At 47.8% G+C, this 20,903-nt stretch overlaps 1 protein-coding gene across 1 annotated transcript in view; it reads right to left on the minus strand.

The window, feature by feature from the left end:
• The window catches only part of Tdrd9 (tudor domain containing 9), a 60,913-nt gene that overhangs the window by 19,357 nt on the left and 20,653 nt on the right, over nucleotides 1-20,903 (minus strand). Inside the window, exons 9-22 of the mRNA XM_023705649.1 lie at nucleotides 18,356-18,521; nucleotides 18,216-18,279; nucleotides 18,079-18,142; nucleotides 17,744-17,788; nucleotides 16,572-16,625; nucleotides 15,298-15,414; nucleotides 14,148-14,255; nucleotides 12,134-12,234; nucleotides 6,964-7,137; nucleotides 4,880-4,991; nucleotides 3,560-3,772; nucleotides 3,253-3,342; nucleotides 2,466-2,726; nucleotides 422-577 (exon numbers count right to left, since the gene is read on the minus strand). Of these exons, the coding sequence (XP_023561417.1) occupies nucleotides 422-577; nucleotides 2,466-2,726; nucleotides 3,253-3,342; nucleotides 3,560-3,772; nucleotides 4,880-4,991; nucleotides 6,964-7,137; nucleotides 12,134-12,234; nucleotides 14,148-14,255; nucleotides 15,298-15,414; nucleotides 16,572-16,625; nucleotides 17,744-17,788; nucleotides 18,079-18,142; nucleotides 18,216-18,279; nucleotides 18,356-18,521 (1,725 nt within the window). The remainder of the gene's footprint in view (nucleotides 1-421; nucleotides 578-2,465; nucleotides 2,727-3,252; nucleotides 3,343-3,559; nucleotides 3,773-4,879; nucleotides 4,992-6,963; nucleotides 7,138-12,133; nucleotides 12,235-14,147; nucleotides 14,256-15,297; nucleotides 15,415-16,571; nucleotides 16,626-17,743; nucleotides 17,789-18,078; nucleotides 18,143-18,215; nucleotides 18,280-18,355; nucleotides 18,522-20,903) is intronic.

A 20,903-nucleotide genomic window follows, 5' to 3' on the forward strand; every position in this document is an offset into this window, starting at 1 on the left:
GGCACAGGGTAGCAGGAAGCTCTCCACACACTCACCGGACCTGGGCTAGGACTGGGTCTGGGGGTTCCAGGAAGTCGGCAGAAATTCCTACTCGGCGGGAGGGGTGGGGACATACGTCGGAGTGGCCCCACCGTGTCAGTTCTTTAACTGCAACAGAACCAGCAGGCTGAACAGGCAAGTCTGAGGCCACGTGGCCAGAGGCCGAGGTCGGAGAGAGGAGGCCCTGAGCAGGTACAGACTGTGTGGCCAGCTCCGCTCCAGACACCCTGCAGCACCAGCTCCAGTGCGTGCAGCTGAGGAGCACGTCTCGGTCACTTGGCAGGGAAGGCTTCCCCCTGAGCCCCACTGGGCACCAGACTCAGACACACATTCGGAAGCTCACAAGCACAAGCACCGCCACCAGCCAGGGCGCACACGTCACCTTGCAGCTCGGGGTCCCCAGCCTGCTGGAAGCGCAGCTCTGCAGCAGCATCTGGATCAGGCGCTTCTCGTCATCCTTCCCAGCAGAGGGCGCCGACGCAGCCGCCATGCTCTCCACTGACGTGGAAAAGAGGCCCTTGAGAGCCTCGTGGCTTTGCTAAGTGAAACAGGAATTTCTTTAGTTAAAAGAAAAAATAAGGGCCCGCCAGATAGCTCAGCAGACAAATGCACCCGCTTAGACAGAGCGCAGGGGCCAGGATCTCGTTCCCAGCGTGCCGTGCCGGCCCTGACCCCGGTCACACTGAGACCACAATTGAGACTGGGTGCAGTGGCGCACGCCTATAATCCCAGTGCTTGGGAGGCTGAAAACAGAAGTCCGATCTGTGTAGTGAGACCCTGCAGACCCTGTCCTAAATACATTAAAAGAAAAAAAGCAATTACGTTAAAAGTACCTTATCCCTACCATAGTTGTTACGGCTTGTGTACAGATGTCCCCCCAAAGCCTCTTGCAGTCATGGGGCACACCTCTAGAGTTTGTGATGAACTCCTGATCCACTGGGATTGTGGGGGTGAGAGCTGCACCCAGCCGGGGGCGGGGGAGCCTGAATGAAGCATGAGGGGACAGACTCGCTCTCTGCAGCCGCCACTCCTCCCTTTTGCTCTTGCTGTTTTGCTGTTTTCTGCTGCCATGAACTGCTGCCCTCTGCCATGTGCCGCCCTGCCTTGGAGCCCCGGAATGTGCACTAAAACCTCCATAAACTGTGAGCTAAATAAACCTTTCCTTCATTTTGGGTGTCAGGTATTTTGTCCCAGCAACAAAAGAAAAGTAACAGAGACAACAGTCAAGATAATTCCTAGGCATAATCTTATTCTGACTGCCTAGCAAGTTATAAGGAGATAGTCTGATGAAGTTCATTTTAAAATTAAAACAAAAGAAATAAAAAAGATTTTAGTAATTTCAGCCCTCAGAGAATTTTAGACAGAAGCTTTCCCTAAAGAACTGTCTTACATACAACACTTGGTTACCTGAGGAATACCACCATAGCCTCTGCTTTTCACATATTAAATGCAGAATGTTACCAGCTTTTCAGCTAATAGACTGTCCTTTTCCAATTCCAGCACTCTTCTTCCCCAGCAGAAATTATAGGAGTACAAAGAAAGACCGTCAATATTACGTCAAAAATGGCCTTGACACCTTTCAACCAAGAACAATGTTTATAGTTGATTTTAAAAGAAATTGTTTAATACTTCTGAAATGCTTGAAATATCTGAAATAAATATTTTCAGTTTTCTTCATAGCTGTTGTCTCCTTTCAATAGTGGGAGTAGAATCCAGAGTGGTGAACTGAGCTACATTCCCAGGCCTTTTATTTTAAGATGTGGTCCCAGAGCCAGGCATGGTGGCAGATGTGTAATCCCAGTACTCAGGAGGCTGAGGCAGGAGGATCACCAAGAGTTCAAGGCCAGTCTGGGCTACAAAGTAAGCTCAAGGCTGCATGAACAGCACAGCGTAACCCCATCTCAAACAAACAGACAGACAGATGGACATAAGACAGAGAGACATGGTCTTAGTAAGTTGCTCAACCTGGCCTCAAATTTATGATCTTTCTGCCTAGCCTGCCAAGTAGTTTGGACTACAAATGTGCGTCACCATGTCTGGCTTAAAATAAGTATTATTTCATCACAGAGATAATTCTTAGATGCATTTTTAAAAACCAAATAAACACATTTTCAAATCTAATTTCTTAGGGAAACCTTGAAGACAGATTTTCTTTTCTTTTCTTTCTTTTTTTTTTTTTTTTTTTTTGTGGAACCCAGGATAGAACTCAGGCCCTTACGCTTGCCAGGGAAGTACTTATTCCACTGAGCCATCTCCCCAGCCCCCTCAAAGACAGATCTTTTTTTTTTTTCTTCCGAAGACAGATCTTGATACCACACACCAAATACTGCAATACAACTCTACCCACCCAGCCCGCCTGTGTGTCAAACACACGCACGCACGCACACACACACGCATGTGCACTTCCTGGGAACAAAAGCACGTACTTGGGACTCGTAGGACTCCTCCGCCAGTTCTGCGTGGCCCTCGCTGATGAGGATGTCTCTGATGTTGACAGTGTCCAGCGCCCCGCAGTAGCAGAACACGTCCACGTGCAGGACACCGTGTACTACTGAGAAGACCTTCACCAGGAGGGCACATCTGCGCACCAGGGAGGCGAACCGCCTGCTGGCCCTGCGGCTCCAGTGCTCGCCACACACAAGAGACCTGGCCGAGGGCCGCATTTTGCAAATCCTAAACTCCAACGCCTATGGGGCAGAGAGGCACACGGAAACAGCTCTGTAGGCGAGTGAAGCACTCTGCCCACATCCCCTGAACACAACGTTCTCCATGCATCTGCTCTGTGTCCTCACAAAAATCCCAACAACAACGGGGAACGAGGCTTCCCAGCTAAAGAAGCTTCCTGTCTTGCCCCCATGAGCAGCAGGGCGGTGGAAGCCAATGGCAAGGGCACGCCCGCACTTCCAGCCCCCCTCACCTCTGGCTAACGTGACTGGAAGGCTTACAAGTGGTATCAGCAAATCAGTGCAAACAACTTGTCTTTTGCTAAGTTTGAACTCTTACATATATTTTTCCTTACTCTAAAATCAACAATGTCTAAAATACCTAGGGCAGTATCTATTTTTGAGAGCAGAGACTGAATCTGCCTAGTGCAACACAGTCCCTTCTCCGTCTGAGCTCAGCTGACCCGCGTTAGGTGAGGGTGGGTGGCAGCCCTCCAGCCAAATCCCTTCCAGGGCTCAACACCTACTTCCAGAGACTTCTCCACCTTACCTGGAATGGAAGCTCAAGAAACTGACAGGGCAGCTCCATCAAAAGATCGAGGTCTACGTGAGCCCTGTTACCGTAGTCTACAAAGAATACCTACAAGACAAAGACAGCAGGCGCTCTTATACAAGGTCAAAAACAATGTCCTGCTTCAGCAATGGAAACACAGTGATCTTCTTTAATTCCATAGCCACAGCCTAGTCCTACCCTAATGGCAATTATATCTCATTTTCATATGTATTTACAAACAATTATATGTAAACTGCTATAATTCTGTCCCCTTTCTGAATGATTTTCTATAGGAAAAACATACCTCAGCAGAATTTCCAGAAACATAAAGGATCTGAGCTCTGAAGTAGCTTTTCTTATCAAACTCCGAGAAAGGCGCCAGGCAGACCATGTCGGGGTGGGGGTGGGCTGGCAGGGGTACCAACTCCAGCCTGTTAATCTCAGCAGCCAGCTTCTGAAGCAGCTCTGCGTTCCTTTTGTCAGTCCTGTAGCCCCAGAAGTGTCCCACCTCTACCACCTGGACAGAAGAGGGGGGATAGGCTGGGGATAGGCAGAGATGAAGCCTAGGAGTGGCTCACATGGCACTTGGCAAGCCAGTGACACAGGGCCTTGGCTCTTCCAAGGCTGGAGAGGGCCAGGTGGGTGCCAGGGCATGGCCTGCGGGGCGGAGAGTGGAGATCCCACCCAGCAGCTTCTTCCCTGTGCTGCCACAGACCGCGAGGGCCCACCACCTCAGGGCTGCAGCCTGCTGCGAATCCAGATTTCTGCATGAAGTTTCCCAGCGGGTGCAGCTACAGACTTACACAAAACATACAAGTGTTTTAACTGAAATTTTAAAGAAATAAATGGGGGGGGCCCTGCCCATTAGCTCAGTGGTTTAAGTGAGTGCTTCAACAAAGCAGTCAGGCTCAGGATGCTGTGGTTCCAGCCCCATATCCTCAAGCCTTGCCAGACCTGCCCTGAAGGCATCCTGAGCCAGCCAAAAAAAAAAGAAAGAAATTTGGGGGGCCAGAGCAAGTGTCTATAGTTCGAGAAACCACCTGCCACACATCTCCCTACAATAAAGTGGCTGTTGAGGAATAAAGAAAGATAATAAAATCAATCCCAAATAATAATGGTGACAATGTGAGTCCTGTCGATATAAACTGAATCAAATAGGCACATATCATTATGTCAGCTAATATTTTTAACAAATATCTTATTAAATATGTTTGTTTTCGCACTTTCTCACATTTCTACTGGTGGCTTAAACCACCAGTGTCCAGGCCTGACCATCCCACTGGAAAGCTTGAACCGCCCAGTGAGACTGTCTGGTGCTACTCAGTGGGACCAGCAGAGGTCAAGCGGGTGGAAACCTAACATGCTCACATCAGAGCCTCCCGGCAGGCAGCAGAACATAATGGTTATGGCCCTGCACACATGTGTTAAATGTACTCAACACTTTAAAAACTAACACTGATTATAGAATAAATATTTGCTTCATCTTCTACTTTGTATACATTCCAGTTTAATAATAACAATTCAAGCCTTCTTACATGTGCTAGTACCCATCACAGGTGCCTGTATGTAGACTTACTTAACAAACACACACGAGGCTTCTAGAACGCAATCATGCCTTTCTTACCTCTGTAACGTCAACGGTTAGGAGGAGATCTGCAACTGGCTGGGAGCTGTCCAGGGTGTTGAATGAGACCTGCATAGGATCTACTGTCTGCTTCTGGAAGTCTACATTCACCCTATATAACACAAGCATTATTTTTTAAGAAGTCAATAAAAATCAAGAGTTACTGAAAAAAAAAATCCCTTGTGTGAAGTTATCACCTGACCTCGTCTGTATTTCTATAAGCAAAAGACATTTTAATAAAATATCAGCACCTGTGCTACAGGTGGCCCTGCAGTGTCCCCTGAAGGCCCACAGCCCTGCCAGGAGGGAAGGGAGCTTCAGGAGGTCTGAGTCAAGAAGGTCCCCAAGGCTGCCCACATCCATGGCTGGGGCTTGGGAGGGGCTGGGCCAGCCCTCTGCAGCAGGATGCGAAGAACCCGTCTCCCTTTTTTGCTCCCTGCCCACCAGGACAGAGCAACTTTCCTCTCCCACTCCACTGTGTGGTCTGAGACCTCCAAAAACAGACCTCTCTGGGTCTGCAGAGTTAGTGCAGAGGTCTAAGCACCTGCCTAGGCAAGCGCAAAGACCCGGTTCGATCCCCGGTACCACATGTTGTGCTGGCCCTGCCCCAGGCATGTCAAGCCGGCCACCGAGACCAGGCGTGGTAGTGGCGAACACCTGTAACCTAGTGCTGGGGAGCCTGAAATGGAAGGGTCACTGTGAGTCCGAGCTGCGTAGTGAGACCCTGTACCAAATACATAAAATTAAAAAAAACAAAAAACACCTCTCCTTCTGGCAACTTCAATTGTCAAGTATTCTGACCCAGCTACAAGAAAGTGACAAGACAGGTTGAGGCAGGAGGCCATGAGATCACTGGGAATGTGGCCTTGAAGGGGATAACTGAAACCCTGGTCCCTTCTTCTTTTGTTTTGTTTTTTGAGGCCAGGTCTCACTATCTAGTTTAAGCTGGTCTCAAGCTCACAGTGGTCCTCCTGCCTCAGCCTCCCAAGTGCTGGGATTACAGGCATGCACCACCACGCCTGGCTGTCGAGAACAATCAATTAAAAAGTGAATTTCTGTGGCACCCTGAGCTGCCCTGGAAGGGTCCTACACAGAAGACTGAGATCTTGCACTTGGTTCAATGCTACGTCACAAGACACACACGGCTGAGGGAGACACCCGCCTCTCAGTACGGCAGGACGTCCCTTCCAAATCCCAAGTTCCATACGAAAGACGCAGCGAACATCAAACGGTCCCTTCTGAATACCTTCACTCTAAATGAAGGAATGAAGGGAGGGACTGTAAGAGCTCTGTGGCCCACTCTTTCCTGACACGTGAGTGGCTCAGCGCCACCAGCACTGGGGTGCGAGTATCAGCTGAAGCTGGCTCTGACAAAACAGAATGGCCTTCTTGTGTCTGTCAAGCCCCATGGTGGTCTCCAAGACCGAACTGCCGAGCACCGGATAAAAGCAGACGGAGTCACGCCCCTCCTCCAGCAGGCCTCAGACCCCAGCCAGACTCACCCTCACCCAGATCAGAGTAAGAAACGGTGAACTGCACTTCCCACCCCGACACAGAAGAGCTGTGAGCACCACAGCGGGCGCCTCGAGAAGGGCCTGCCCAGAGCCAGTCAGGGTGGGAGTCCTGCCCTTCACCCTCAGGCGGAGACCCCCGCAGGCCAGCAGCCTGTGCTGCAAGCACGGGCTCCCCAGCCACAGCCTGCTGCACCACCCTTGGCCCTGCTGAGAACAAGGCAAACTACACTTGGCTTAAAAAGAGAATTCTCAAAGGGGAATAATACATATAGGAAGGGAAGGGAGCTAAGACTAGAGTTTAATCCCTCCTATTTAACCTGAAAACAATACAAATGCCTTCCGAGTCTTCTTCATAGCCTTGCACAATGGCAAAGTCTATTAAATAGATGAAAAGCAAGACTCAGAGAGGCTAAGTAAGGTGTCCAGCACACACAGGGTGACAAAACCAGGATTCAGTGGCAGTGCCGCCTGACGAGAAAGCCGGAGCCTGGCACTCGAGCCAAAGCAAGGCTAACAGGCCTGAGAAAACACTGACAGCAAAGGGAGCTGCGGTGGTGTGCTGGCAAATACCTCGTGTTCCGGAGCTTTGACACCACCCCTCCTTGCACCCTGCCCTCTATGTCCTCGGCAGCATGGACGCTGAGCTCCAGGGACACTTTCAGCTGGGCCATCTTCACCGCCATGTACACTGCAGGCAGGGTCTTACATCTCTCTGTCGGATTCCGGGAAAACTCCACAAAGGCCCTGCTCCACAAATATAAAAAAATAAAATTTATCAGCCATCTGATTATAAAAAACAATCACAGTTAACGTCTCTCAATATTAGCAGAAATTCTCACTGGATCTCACTCTGCAATATTCACTAGGTTTTTGATATATTAATGACTGTTGGTTTAAAGAAACACACAGAAAATCAAAGTTACAGTGACAATTCAGGTATTGTCCTTGTACAGTACAATGCAGAATAAATACTAAATCTACATGGAAGTGTCAGCCAAGAATTTTTTTTTTTTTTTGTCTTTTTGAGATAGGGTCTCACTATGCAGTTCAATTTGTGGCCCAGGATAGTCTTGAGCCTATATTGATCCTCCTGCCTCAGCCTCCTGAGTGCTGGGATTACAGGTGTGTGTCTCCATGCCCAACTCAGCCACAAAATCTTAATTTTCATAATTACTAAGGGTTTGCTTTAACTGTTACAATATAAAGCACACACAGACAACCACACAAATGCACAGTTCAGTGACCCTGTGAGCCCCCAAACATCCCCTGAGTTGATCACCAATTAAAATTGACAGAGGCCTCACACCTAACACATTTCAGGTTCCTCCTCGGTGCCTTCCTCTAAGGGGAAGAGAACCCAGCACAGAGCTGGGGAACGTGCCAGTCATTCCTGGGATGAAGACAAAGGCCGCAAGGCAGCCCACGCTGCACAGATAAAGGGCGCTGGCCACAGGGGGACGAAGCAGACGTACCAAACATGAGGGCTCTGTACCTACAGAAAGAGCCATGCAGACAGACCCTGGAGCCCCCTCAGGTGACAGTCCTGTTGTGACACACTGTCATACGCATGTGTCATACTGGGTGATACAGAAGGGCTCTGAGTTAAAAAGCATGGTGTGGGATTGGGGATCGGGCGAACTGGACCCTTCGCCCCAGCATCTCCTCCTCTCACATTCACACGTCTTCCTGGCAGGCTCTCAGCTTCCCCTCACTACCAGGTAAAGTGAGCATTTCCCTCCTAGCCCTGCCGATCCAAGCACTTAGGTTTACCCGGTTTCACCAAGGCAGCCCATTGCTGTGTGCTGACTGCATCAAGCATTGCTCGGGCAGGGGCCAGTTCAGCCAGCCAATTCTTGTATGCATGAGATACACTCCTACACCTGCTTATTTGTTTTACACCAACCATCTTTCCCATACTTTTTTTTTTGGATGTATTTGGTACAGGGTCTCACTACACAGCTCAGACTCATAGTGATCCTCCTGCTTCTAGCCTCCCCAGCCCTGGGATTAGAGGCAGCTGGTTCAATGCACACCTGGGGGTGGGGCCTGCACAGCATGTGGTGCTAGGGATTGAACCCCTTTCCTACACTTGCCTAAGCAGGCACTTAATCCACTGAGCTATCTCACTGGCCCTTCACGTACTTTTTTATTTAGAATGCTGTATTCTCCTTTAATACATGTTTCTAGTGAAATCTAATGATAAATCCTGCTTATTTTCTTTTACTAATTCACGTTCATTTTATTTGTGAACAATATCCTAGAATTTAGTGTCTTACTATAAGTACTTTAAGATATAATTTTTATACTTCTCCAGAACTCCATGATACTCTTTTACAGTTCAAAACAGACACATTTAGGACACTGAGACTGAACAGGAAGGAGGGAAGTGCCAAAAGATCAGCAAAGAAAAAACTGAAAAGGGAGAGGCATTAGCCTCTCAGAGAGGAAAAGTCTGTGTTATGAAATGGAAAACAAAAAATATACTGCCTTACTGTCAACTATTCATAGTACAGAAATGACAGAACTTGAAAGAAGAAACAAAACTAGAAAATTCCAGTGGAGGTGATTATAATTCCAGTGATTATAATTTTGTGAGTACTTTTGCCAGAGTTGACCAGTATCTAACAAGCTATCCTGTAATCAAAAAAAGTGAGTAAAAGTATTATAGAACATTTATGTGGGCCGGTGAGATAGCTCGGTGGTCTAAAACACCTGCTTAGATAAGCTTAGGCAAAGCATAGGGATCGCAGTTTGATTCCCGGCACCACATGCTGTGCCAGCCCACCTCCAGGGCAGGCTGAGCTGACCACAAAGAAAAAAAAATTATGCACCTTCTGGATTAAACAATATGGAATTCACTTGTTACTTATTCAAAACTAGGGGGTTCAAAAGTCATTCACAATTTAGATTAAGTCTAATAGACCAAGTAATTGAAAAATATGGGATAATAAAACACCAACCAGGACATATAGACAGTGACATCTTCACCATTATGTTTAGTGGGTAGACAAGATGTATGGAAATGCTACCACCCACAGAAAAAAGGCCAGGCCAGTAGGACAGTATAAAGTGTTCTGTTCAAAGAAAGCACAGTGCAAGAACTCAGAGAGACTAGACACTATTGTCCAGGTGGTAACGTACTGTGTACTGAATGTCTTAAGATATACCATTACAAAAAAAAGATATACCATTACAGAAAAATTGTTGAATTTGATAAATTTGTCATCTTAATATTTCCTATTATAAAAAGTTACAAAAATGCCATTTGTGGTCGTCCCGTATTTAGATAACTGGACTGCCTTGTGGCTAAGTACTTCTGTTTCTACCAGCCTTCTCTGCAGAGCTCCTGGGTCTCCTTAGAAAGAACGTCTTCGAGCTCTGGACCACACTGCAGGCCTCTCATGCTCCATGAGCGCTGCCCTCCTGGCTTTCCTGGCCAGCCCGCACAGCTCTCCTGGGGACCTGAGCCTCCTTGGCAGTTCTCTCCTTGCCCTTCACAGGCAGGCACAGCCAGACCCACACGCTCCCTCCCTTCTCCACCTGCTGCCTCTCCCTGTCAGTTAGCACCAGGCTGGCCCCATGCTCCCCTGTCCCACACACCTTCAAGGACTCCAGACTGGCTTTCTCTCCTGAGTCACTCTACTCAGGACCCATACAAAGCCCCATAGAACACATGGGGTGACCTATTCGTGTTCCTACTCACCAATCTATCATAAGAGGGGGTTGAGAAGACTGAGCGACCCCTCCAAATCAGACTCTACTGTGACAAAAAGCCTGCTCCCACCAAGCCCCTTGCCACAGGCCTGCTCCGTCCGAACGCTCCATGGTCAGGACTCAGCCCTTAACCCTCCTCCTGCTGTGGCCACCTCCACCTGCCCAAGGACCCTGAGAGGCAAATGCTTGTGGAGCTGACATCACTCCCACCGCGAAGTCGAGTGCTGCGTCTGGGAGACAGCAGTGTCCCCAGCACCCTGTGTGCCGGGTGCTCTCCACCGAGCAGGCCTGCTGTCAAACGCACACAGTCCTGGGTCTGGAGGTGCCGTCTCACGTCATTGTTCTCTTCGACACCTGATTCACAGAAATGGGTAACGGCATCAGCAGAGCAAACACTGCTCCTGCCTGCAGATGCCAGCCTCCTCTACCATGGCTAAAAGCCAAAGATGGGGGTGCAGCCCAATTTGATTAAATTCCTGCAAAAATACCAAACAGGAAAAAACGTGAAGCAAACACAGATTCCAAGCCAGATGAAGATTAGTGATCTGAGCATCTGCCACCTTCTGACCGCAAGGCTCAAGCTGCTCCCAGCTGAGGCGCGAGGTGCCAGGCTCAGGCCGGCGATTTTACAGGCACGGTGAAGAAATCTGACTGCTCGTGGTTCATACCATATGTCAGAGAACTCCAAGCAAGCTTAACTCATCAAAGCTGAAAAGCAGGGCGTGGCCCACCTGAAACCCCAGCATGCGTCCAAGACGAGCCTGGCTATATACGGACTTCAAAGCCAGCCAGAGCAAGACCCCGCATCAGAAATAAATAAATAAATAACTACCCCAAGATTGTTGAGTGTAGGGCTTTTTATTCACCTTAGGAGGAATTCACAGGCTGAAAATCAATACACTAACCACAGAAGCGGAACTTAAAATGTGGGAGTGAATTAATTCAAATTGAAAATGTAGGAGACTGGGGAGATGGCTCAGTAGAATAAGTGCTTGCCTGGCAAGCACAAGGGCCTGAGTTCAATCCCCAGTTCTACAAAAAAATAAATAAATAAAAAATGTATTCATATGTTCAACTTAAGTAAAAGGAACATTAAAGAAAAAGTATTCTCCTTAAATAGACATATAATGCTTTCTCAAGTTAAAAATATTTAAACATGCAAAAAACATTTCCAACTTTCAAAATTGAAAATCAATTTAAAAACTGTCATTCTCAGGCTAGGGAGATAGCTCAGCAACCTATGCACCTGCCTGGCAAGCACAAAGACCCAAGTTCAATCCCCATTACCCCACAAGCCATGCTACCCCTGGAACTAGGGTGGTGGTACACACCTATAATCCCAGTGCTGGGGAGGCTGAGACAGGAGGATCACTATAAGTCCGAGCCGCATAGCAAGACCCTGTACCAAATAAATAAAAGATTTTATTTTATTTTATTTTATGTATTTAGTACAGGGTCTACAAGGTCTCACTACACAGATCAGATATGTAGTGATCCTCCTGTTTTCAGCCTCCCAAGTGCAGGGATTACAGGCATGTGCCATGTGCCCAGTCTCAATCACTGTCTCAGCGCACTCTGGGGGCAGGATCGGCACAGCACACCAAGGATCAAATCCCGGTCCCTGTGCCTGGGTAAGCAGGTGCTTTAATCCACTAAGCTATCCAGCCAGCCTTAGATTTTTTTTTTTAAACTGTCATTCTTTTTGAGAACAAACATTCTTCGTTGAAAATAACTATAACTTCCAGGGACTCTCCACCACACCATTCATTCCCAACTTGCTAATAAAATAGGGCCACTTACATGGAGTTTCTACAGTGTTTGACTTCCAAAATGACTTGGGACAACATGTTCTAGAGATCAGCTACCTCCAACTCTGTGACTGACTGAGGACATGGCCAGGTACTAGAGCAAGGCCCACAAAGATGGTTTCCACAACATCTGGGCCTCAGAGCTGGCCCCAAAATGGTTAAAACGCTGCACTGAGCTCCTTCAGAATGACAGCTGGTTACAAAGATGTGCTACTTACTTTGCACCATCGAATATGATGGACTTGACTTGCCCACACTGTCTAAAGAGAGACTGCAGCTGCTTATAGTACAGGAATCCATAGGGAGGAATGTGCTTCAACTGTAAGACAGAGCACAGGATGGTGGTTAGAGCTGTCACTCGTGGACTAGGGGGTGGTCCCAGTACTGGATCCTGGAGTTGCTGCCCACCATCCTAATGAGCAAAACCGTGGTTTACTATCTTCCACCACAACAGATAAACTTGGTCAGTCAGGACGTTAAATGGCCTTTAGGTCATAACCAGGTTTTAGTAATCATAGCACATTCAATAAAGATCAATTCTCCCTGCTAGACTAGCATCACTGGCAGCCTCAGAAGGATGATGAGGCAGGAGGACTGGGAGCTGGAGTCCAGCCTAGACAACTTAGCAACTGAGCAAATTTTCATCTCAAAATTTTAAAAGGGCTGTCAATGCAGCTCAGTATGAAGACCTTGGGTTCAACCCCCAAGCCTCTAGTATTGTGCAAAAATAAAGCAGTGAAAAGTCTATTAACAGAATAATTGAGATTTCTGCCTATTTCTGTATTGTTTTACTTTAAAATAACTGAGCTGACTAAATATATCTTGGTAAAACATCACATGTCTAAAAAAGATTTAATGGGGAGCCAATTAATGAAACCCACACCACTACTGCGGGATGTGTCCGCTTGTCAGGGCTTCATGAACCCTGCCTGAGGTCTCGCGGCCAATCATATTCTGGGCACTGGCTCCACATGGGGCCCTGCCTGGCAGCCAGGCCCTGCTCATCCTGGGGCTGCTGGAGCCGCACTGGACACCGGGCCAGTGAGGGCACAGCTTAGACACAGGATCAAATTTGTTCCCACCTCATCCCTCCCCAAATCTGCGTGGCTCCTTAGGGAATCAGGGAATTCCCTTCACGTTAGGATGATGATAAACCCTCAACTCTAAAAGCTAGCGTGAGGCTCAGAGTAGACAGCATTTTGCAGATAGTTACTAACTTTTGGCCCCCAGAATGCATGGAAACCAGCTAACTGGTGGTAGGAGACAGTAAGACAAGGTTCCTAAGGACCCCCATAATGCACAGCTGAAGAAAGACCACCACTGAGGGGAGAGGAGAGACAAAAAGTCACAAAGGCCTCAAGCCCCAATAAACAAGAGTGCTGGCCCAAGCTCATACACCCCCCACTCTCCCCAACCCATGCTACAGAAGCCAGCGGCTGCCCCCTTGGGGCGAAAGCCTTGCACTGGCACCAGTGTGTCCCACAGTGCTCCCTGTCCCGGGGTCCTCACAGGCCGCCCTTGTGGGTGCAGCACAAGCGTAACAAGGCCCAGAACAGGAGCACAGCGGTGAGCGCTGAGTGCACACTGGGAACCAGCTACCTGGCGCTTTTCGGCTCCAGGATCAGACTCAGGCTGATGCCAGCAGAGTAGGCGGATCAGAGTCCAGCTCCAGGACACCGCACTCCAGGGGAGGTGAACGTGGTGCAGGTTATGAGCAAATGGCCTGAGGCACGACCACTGCCAGCACCTGCGCTGCCTGTTAAGAGTCCTCCAGAGCACACACCAGACCTCAGACCTCAAGGAGCCCCCAACTCTGAATTTTAAAGCAAATAAAATAAAGGCTAAGTGGCTCTACAGCCAGCTCAGGGGACTGCTGGTTTAAACCACAGCACAAAGATGCCAAGCAATGTCATTTTGTTTTGTGTTTAAAATTAAGTTGTTAATAAAATGTTCTCAAATGTACAGAAAAGTGTCTTAAATCCTTCCAAACAGCCTGTGATCTGGCCAGTCTTCTCATGAATACACCAGTTCTCCAGGCTTTCTTCTAAGACTGGGACTGTCAGAAGGGAGGAAACGCTCAGGGCTGAGGAGCACCATCTGAACCAAACACACATGACCCCAACTGCAGGATAAACCCAGTGGCGCTTACAGAAGGGATCACAGCGCTCTATGTGACCCCTTAGGAAGGTGGGCCTGGCCCCACTCTGGTGGCTTCCCGTCCTCTGCACCTACCACGATGGTTGTCTTAGGGTCTTTGCCAGCCAGCTCCTTCACCACCATCTCCTCGTCAGGCTGTCCAAAGGTAAAGTAATTTGGGTAAAAAGCACCTGCCAATACGACCTAGAAGAGAAACTCATGTTCATGAGCAGACAGCGTCATGTCCTCTGATGTTCTCATCAGTGTGTAAATCTCATCCCCTCAAGAAAAGATGGTCGGGCTGGTGAGATGGCTCAGTGGTCTAAAGCACCTACTTAGAACAAGCTTAACGAAGCACACGGACCACGGTTCAATCCCCCAGCACCACATGCCAGCCAGCCCTGCCCCTTGGTGGGCTGAGCTGGCCCCACACACACACACACACACACACACACACACACACACACATAAAATAAATTTTAAAAAGAAAAGATGGTCACTGTTGGCATGGAAATAGGTCCTCCCACCTGTCAGCTGTCATGCCCCATGACACCTCCTACAGGCACCCTCCCTTCACCCCAAAGGAGAAGACTTAGGGAACCAGTGGTTTGAGCAAGGGCACACCGTCACATGTACCCTCCCTCCGATGGGTCAGACATCCTCCCAGGTGTGCAGACAGAACTTCCGTTCAGGCAGCTGGCACCTAAACTCCTAAAAGGCACTTTTATTCCTTCTACATTACAGATGAAGGCTGTCCCAGCCTGACAGCCATTTTACACCCAGAAAGCATCCGTATTCCCAGCATGCCCAGCTCACAGGTTTCCCCCTCAAACTCAATTCTGTAGGCCTCAGCCAACTCAGAAACCCTACAGCGGGACATTGTGCACCTGCCAGGACATACTCCCCTATGGAACTCCTATGGTTCTGTCCACAGCGCTTCCTTTCAACCCACGCCGCCACGGTAATGGGAGAGAACAGCCAATGTGCAGGGACTGCCTCCAGGGTACCTCCACTTTCTGAAAGCTCCTGGGAGTGAGACAGCTGGTGCTCTCCAGAAATACATGCAGGAAGGAGAAGCAGGCCTGCATCATAGGCTACACACCAGGGGGTGTCAACAAGGAAAGATGGGAATGGCTCCCACTTTCCAAAGAGTGTGAACACAGTGGCTTTAAAACCTGCCCTGAAGCCAGGCTGGTGGCTGCAGGACCCCTCTGCAACCACAGGCCTGAGCAGCCCTGAGGCATACCTGCAGGATGAAGCGCTGCTTATAGGGGTACTCAGGGTCTAAGATGGGCCGCCGTGGGTCCACACACATGTTGAACTGTGAGACTCTACTCTTCAACTCTTCATATAATTCAGCCACCTAAGAAAAACACATTGAAATCTGCTGGGAAGACGCGAGAAAAGATGGGCACACTGTGGAAGGACTTAGCACATGGGTCCCTGACAGACAGTACACGTGGACACCTCTAAGCACATCAACACAGTCAAGAAATAATGAGAGTACATAAACAGGACATTTTTACTGAGAAAGTTGTTACCACTGTACACAAATTTAAAATTAAGATAAGCAGATGCTTACAACTACACGTCCAATAGACCTGAAGATATATATAAAATGAATTATTGAATAAAAATATGTATTTCATCAAGATTGTTTTGAAAAGAAAAACCAGAAACTATCAATGAATAAAAAATATTTTTTAAATTTGCTGCTCAATGGGAAAGGACAGGATGGGTGTGAGAGATGTACTATGTTTATGTGCAAGTCCCCAAAATGACTGTAATTATTATGGATCATAAACATGCACCACCAGGACCCAAATGCTTTTATGGATGAGTCTATCAATTTAAAATAAACACACTCCCAGCTACCACACTGCTCCCTAACTGTTCCTGGGCACAGAGAGACACCCTCCCTGTTGGGGCAGTACCAACACGTACCAGTCTGATCCTCACAGGTACACATGTATGCACACACAACACTCTCCAACACCATAAGCCACCAGCCAGTTCCATTTAGGGTACACCTGGCTGACAAAACCCAAAAGTGTTTTGTGTTGTTTTGTTTTTTTCTGGAACTGGGGATTGAGTCAGGCTTTTGTGCTCGCCAGGCAAGCATTTATTCTACTGAGCCATCTCCCAGCTCCAACCCAGCAGTGTTTTCAGAGAAAATACTCCAATCAAGGAGTTTTACTCCAAGAATACAAGGTTATATCAATAGTAGGAAACCCCTGATAGACTTAGTTGTATCAATCAGTTAACAGTTTTGAAAAGACCACACACTCATTTGGATACAGAAGAGGTACCTGACGTGGTACCTCATTCTTCGTTAAACAACATGAGGGAGTGTCACCTGAGAGGTACTTTAGGGGACATAGCAGTTGTCATGCTTAAAGGTGAAGACACTTGGCACTCATGCTGGAAGAAGAACACTCAGTACAACCCTGTGCATTGCTGGTACTCGGCTAGATAAATCAGTGTTCTTGGGCTCACTTAATCAAAGAAATTTCACCTTACCTCTCTAATTCTCTTGATTTGAATGTAATGCAACCGTCCCCAGTCAAGTTCATCCTTTAAATACATCAAAGCATAACATTCAGCACCAAAGTGATACATAGAACTTCATCTGCTGGCTAACCTGAGGCCAGTGTAAACCAATGCCACCCAACAATGCCCTCGAGTGACCATGGCACATGCCGGTCTAAGCCACCAGCTGCTTCTAATTTACACTGACACTAGAAAACTCAGGCCCCAACTTCACACACTGTACAGGGACAGGTCTTCTTATGTGTTTCCCTGTCCTAAGAGTGAAGCAGACACAGCTTGACTAGGCTGGTAAAAACACGAGACTGATGTTGGTGCACCAGCAAGGAAGATACACAGGCTGAATGTTCAAAGGGTCACAGCTTCTTGTACGCCTGGTATCTGGGGTTGAATCCAGGTCCTCACACTTAGTACGAGGCAAACGCTCTGGAGATGCTGTAGCACTGAGCTCCAGTATGGATTTTTTTTTTTTTTTTTTTTTTTTTTTTTTTTTTTTTTTTTGTTCTTGTTTTTAACCAGGAATCAAACCCAAGGCAAGTGCTATTCTGCTGAGTTAACCTCCATGGCCCATCTCAGCTTTTGTTAAGGCAGTGTCTTGCTAAATTACCCAACCCAGCCTTTGGCTTGCCTCCTGGCTCACTTTCCTGAGCAGCTGGAATTATGGGTACATGCTGCAAGGCCAGGCTGAAGGCACTGTCACAGGCAGCAGGCATGTTCCTTGGTAGAGACCCACTAAACACCGCAGACCTAGCCAGCCAGGGTTAGCCTTAGTCTTTGGATCCTATTATGCTTAGGAGAATATGACCAAAAAAAGAATGGAGACTAAATTGCTAAATTCTATGCAAATTAAAAGCAGCAAAGGCTGCAGGGTGCTTAATTCGAATGGCACTGGCTGCCCACACCCACAGGCAGGCCATGGACCAGAGGGAGCTACGGGCAGAGCTATGGGCGAGTCAGCACAGTGCTGCTCAGTAGGCTGGCAGTGGGCAGAGCCAAAGACCCTGCAAACAGATCAAGGCTTGCACCTGGGACAGGTCCGGCCTTAGCACCACTGAGCAAGCGCAGTGCTAAAACTGGGAGCGAATGCCAGGCAAACTGATCACCTGCAGCTGTCTGCAAGGAGACAGCAAGGGAGCTTGACCAACCTTTGGACGCCGCAGCTCTCCCCGCTGTCGACAGGCCTGCCACATCTGCAAGGAAATGATTGGTTTCAAAACAATGTACTGATTGCAACTTAAAGTTCCAGTTTCAATACACTGAGCACAAAACATTTATCAATTTAATGTTTTCAATCAATTTCATGAAATTGGCTCCCAACCCCACCCTGTTCTTCTTCCCCCAGTTACTAAATACTGGAGGTCAGTGACCCGAAGCATCTCTCCACCTCTGCATCTAAGGGATGGAGAGGCACTGGCAATCTGGGGCAGCCACCTCGCCACTGAAGCTGGTATAGGAGTGTGCCACATGCCCAGGCACTCACTTTAAATGCCTCCACAAGTGCAAGGCAGTCACTGTTACTGCTGCCAGAGAAGTTCAGTTTGTTCCTGCACACAGAGAACAAAAGAGTCACTTGACAGCATTAAGACAAGGTAACCCCTATGGCCGAATGTCACATACCTGTATCCATCAAGATGCTGCCGAAAAGGCATCACGAAAAAATTCTTCAATGAAAGAGCTGCAGCTGATAGAAAACAGAGAGGGAGGACGTCAGCGGTGGCTCCACCACCTCCGGGGGCCTCACCTGAACTCACACTTACCGATGATGAGACACTCATCCAGGCATCCAAACACGTGTCCCAGCACTACGAGCTTGCCCAGATGCTGACTGACAGGGAGCTGGGCTAGCACTCTTCCCAAGAAGGTCAACTCGCCGTCATGGGGGTTTTCATCTTCTCGTTGCCCACCAACCGCAAGTGCTCCCACCTGTGTAAAATCAACCAGCGTTAGCACTGATCCATCCGCACCCTGCTCGGCCTTGAAGCATAGAGAACAAAGCAGGGAGACCAAAGTTTGGCAAACAGTATTCTAAAAGATACCAAAGTCAACTTATGCAAGGTTGGTGCCACCACACACATACAAAACAACTTTTTTTGAGACAAGGCCTCATGGTGTAATGTAGGCTGACCTTGAACTCACTTTGGTAACCCAGGCTGGCCTCTACCTCTTGGCAATTTCTGTCTCAGCCTTCTGAGTGCTGGGATTACAGGTGTGCACCACCACACCCCGCCCACAAAATATATTAAATTGCTCTTCTCTGTTTTACTGTTTTTGTTTTTAACGTATTTGGTACAGCGTCTCACTACACAGCTCGGACTCATCGTGATCCTCCTATTTTCAGCCTCCCCAGTGCTGGGGTCACAGGAGTGTGCCACCATGCCCAGACTCGGTTGCCAGCTCAGCAAGCCCAGTGTGACATATGGTACCAGCTGTCAAACCCTGGTCCCTGCACTTGCCTAAGCAGGTGCTTAGTCCCCTGAGCTATCTCACCAGCCTTTGTTTTACTGTTTCACAAAAAGTACATTGGGAGGTAATGGGAGGTTCACAAATGTCCTCTTAGCTCACAATTTATTTTTTCCCATAATTTTATTGATAAACAAATAGCAATAAGACAGTTTCAAATCAAATTGGTAGGACAGTTTCAATAATTAACACATTGCATACATTCTTCCTAGTGATTAATTGCTGTACAAGATGCAGACTTTTACAAACACCATTAGAACAAATCACTCTATTCATTAAGAGAATGTAACTAAATATCCATCCTAACCACTTTTGAATACACAGATACAAAATGGACATTCATCTGTATACCCTTTTTTTGTTAAGTTCCATTATTTGAATATTATAGGTGTGTAAACTCAGCAAAATATTCAAAAGAGTCCAGTAGCCCATAATAGTATTGGGTGTTCCGCCTGACTGGCAATGTCAGAAACTGTTGACGTGAGTCCCCAACAGCTCAACATAACAGCATGGCTTTACTTCTTATATTTCGTTTTTATACTTTTCTGCTGGATGGTTAAGACCAAGGTAAAGCAGGACCTATGCAACAAGAGTTGTAGCTTTTGGGTCTGATAAGGTCAGTGAAATGCCCTCAGGATTTATCCTGAGATCCTGTACCTCAGATTGTAGAACCTTTGTCAGTGTCAGCCATGTGGATGAGCCACGGCCATTGCTTGGCCAATGTGCTCTCTGTGAAAACTGAGAGAGTGTTTTCTCCCCTTGTGACTCTCCGTAGGCACACTCTACATCATCAATCATTAGCTCACAATTTAACAAATACCCCATGCAGAATAATAAATAATGGCTCAACAACTATATTATATGGTCATTCACCACAGAAGCTTAAGCTAGGCAATAAAAAACGTTCCTTAACTCAACAAAGTATAGTTCACCGAAACTCAAGCAGGTTGCTTGAGCTGCAGCGTTAGAGGCACAAAACCCACAGCCCCAGTAGTGTGCAGACTCAGACACCGCTGTCCTGAGGCCAGGACTGTGCACTGGCAGAGCACACAGCTGTCAGGAGGGCCGTGGCGTCCACAGCAGGGAGGGCAGGCTCTCCAGCAATGGGCAGAGGGCCAGGACGGGGGTGGAGCCAGAGGGACAGGAAGACCAGGGACGGGAAGACCAGAACATGGCCAGGCAGGAGGTGCACACCAGGAGAAGAGGGAGCGGGTCTTGGCGGGCCCTGGCCCGAGACAGAGCTGGCCAAACAGTAGGCATGGACCGCAGTCTTCCCTCAGTCAGCAGAGGCTTTTTATTTTATTTTGAAGAATAAAAACAAACAAACAAACAAACACAAAAAAATAGCAGATACGAAGACAGAATCAGGGTAACATACAACAATACATATGTTACAAATTTTTCAAAACAAGAATAGCAACAACATTTTTTTTTTTTTTTTTTTAGACAGAATCAGGGTAACATACAACAATACATATGTTACAAATTTTTCAAAACAAGAATAGCAACAACATTTTTTTTTTTTTTTTTTTTCCGGAACCGGGGATTGAACTCAGGCCATTGAGCTTGCCAGGGAAGCACTTATTCCACTGAGCCACCTCCCGGGTCAGCAACAACATTTAAATGACAATGGACAGACTCAGTCCTAGCCCAGGTCCGGTGAGTGTGTGGGAGAGCTTCCTCTTCCCCCTACTTCACTTTGCCCCCTCCAGGCACAGCTCAGGCCTGGCATACACGCCTGGGGTGTAACTCTGCAGCTGCAATCCCTGCAGAGTGTGTAGAGGATAGATCCACCCAGCTAGTCCAGGAGCAGAACATCTTGCCACAGGGGCACAACAGGTTCAC

The sequence above is a fragment of the Octodon degus genome, unplaced genomic scaffold (assembly GCF_000260255.1).
Source record: "Octodon degus isolate 3935 unplaced genomic scaffold, OctDeg1.0 scaffold00226, whole genome shotgun sequence".
Lineage (NCBI taxonomy): Eukaryota > Metazoa > Chordata > Mammalia > Rodentia > Octodontidae > Octodon > Octodon degus.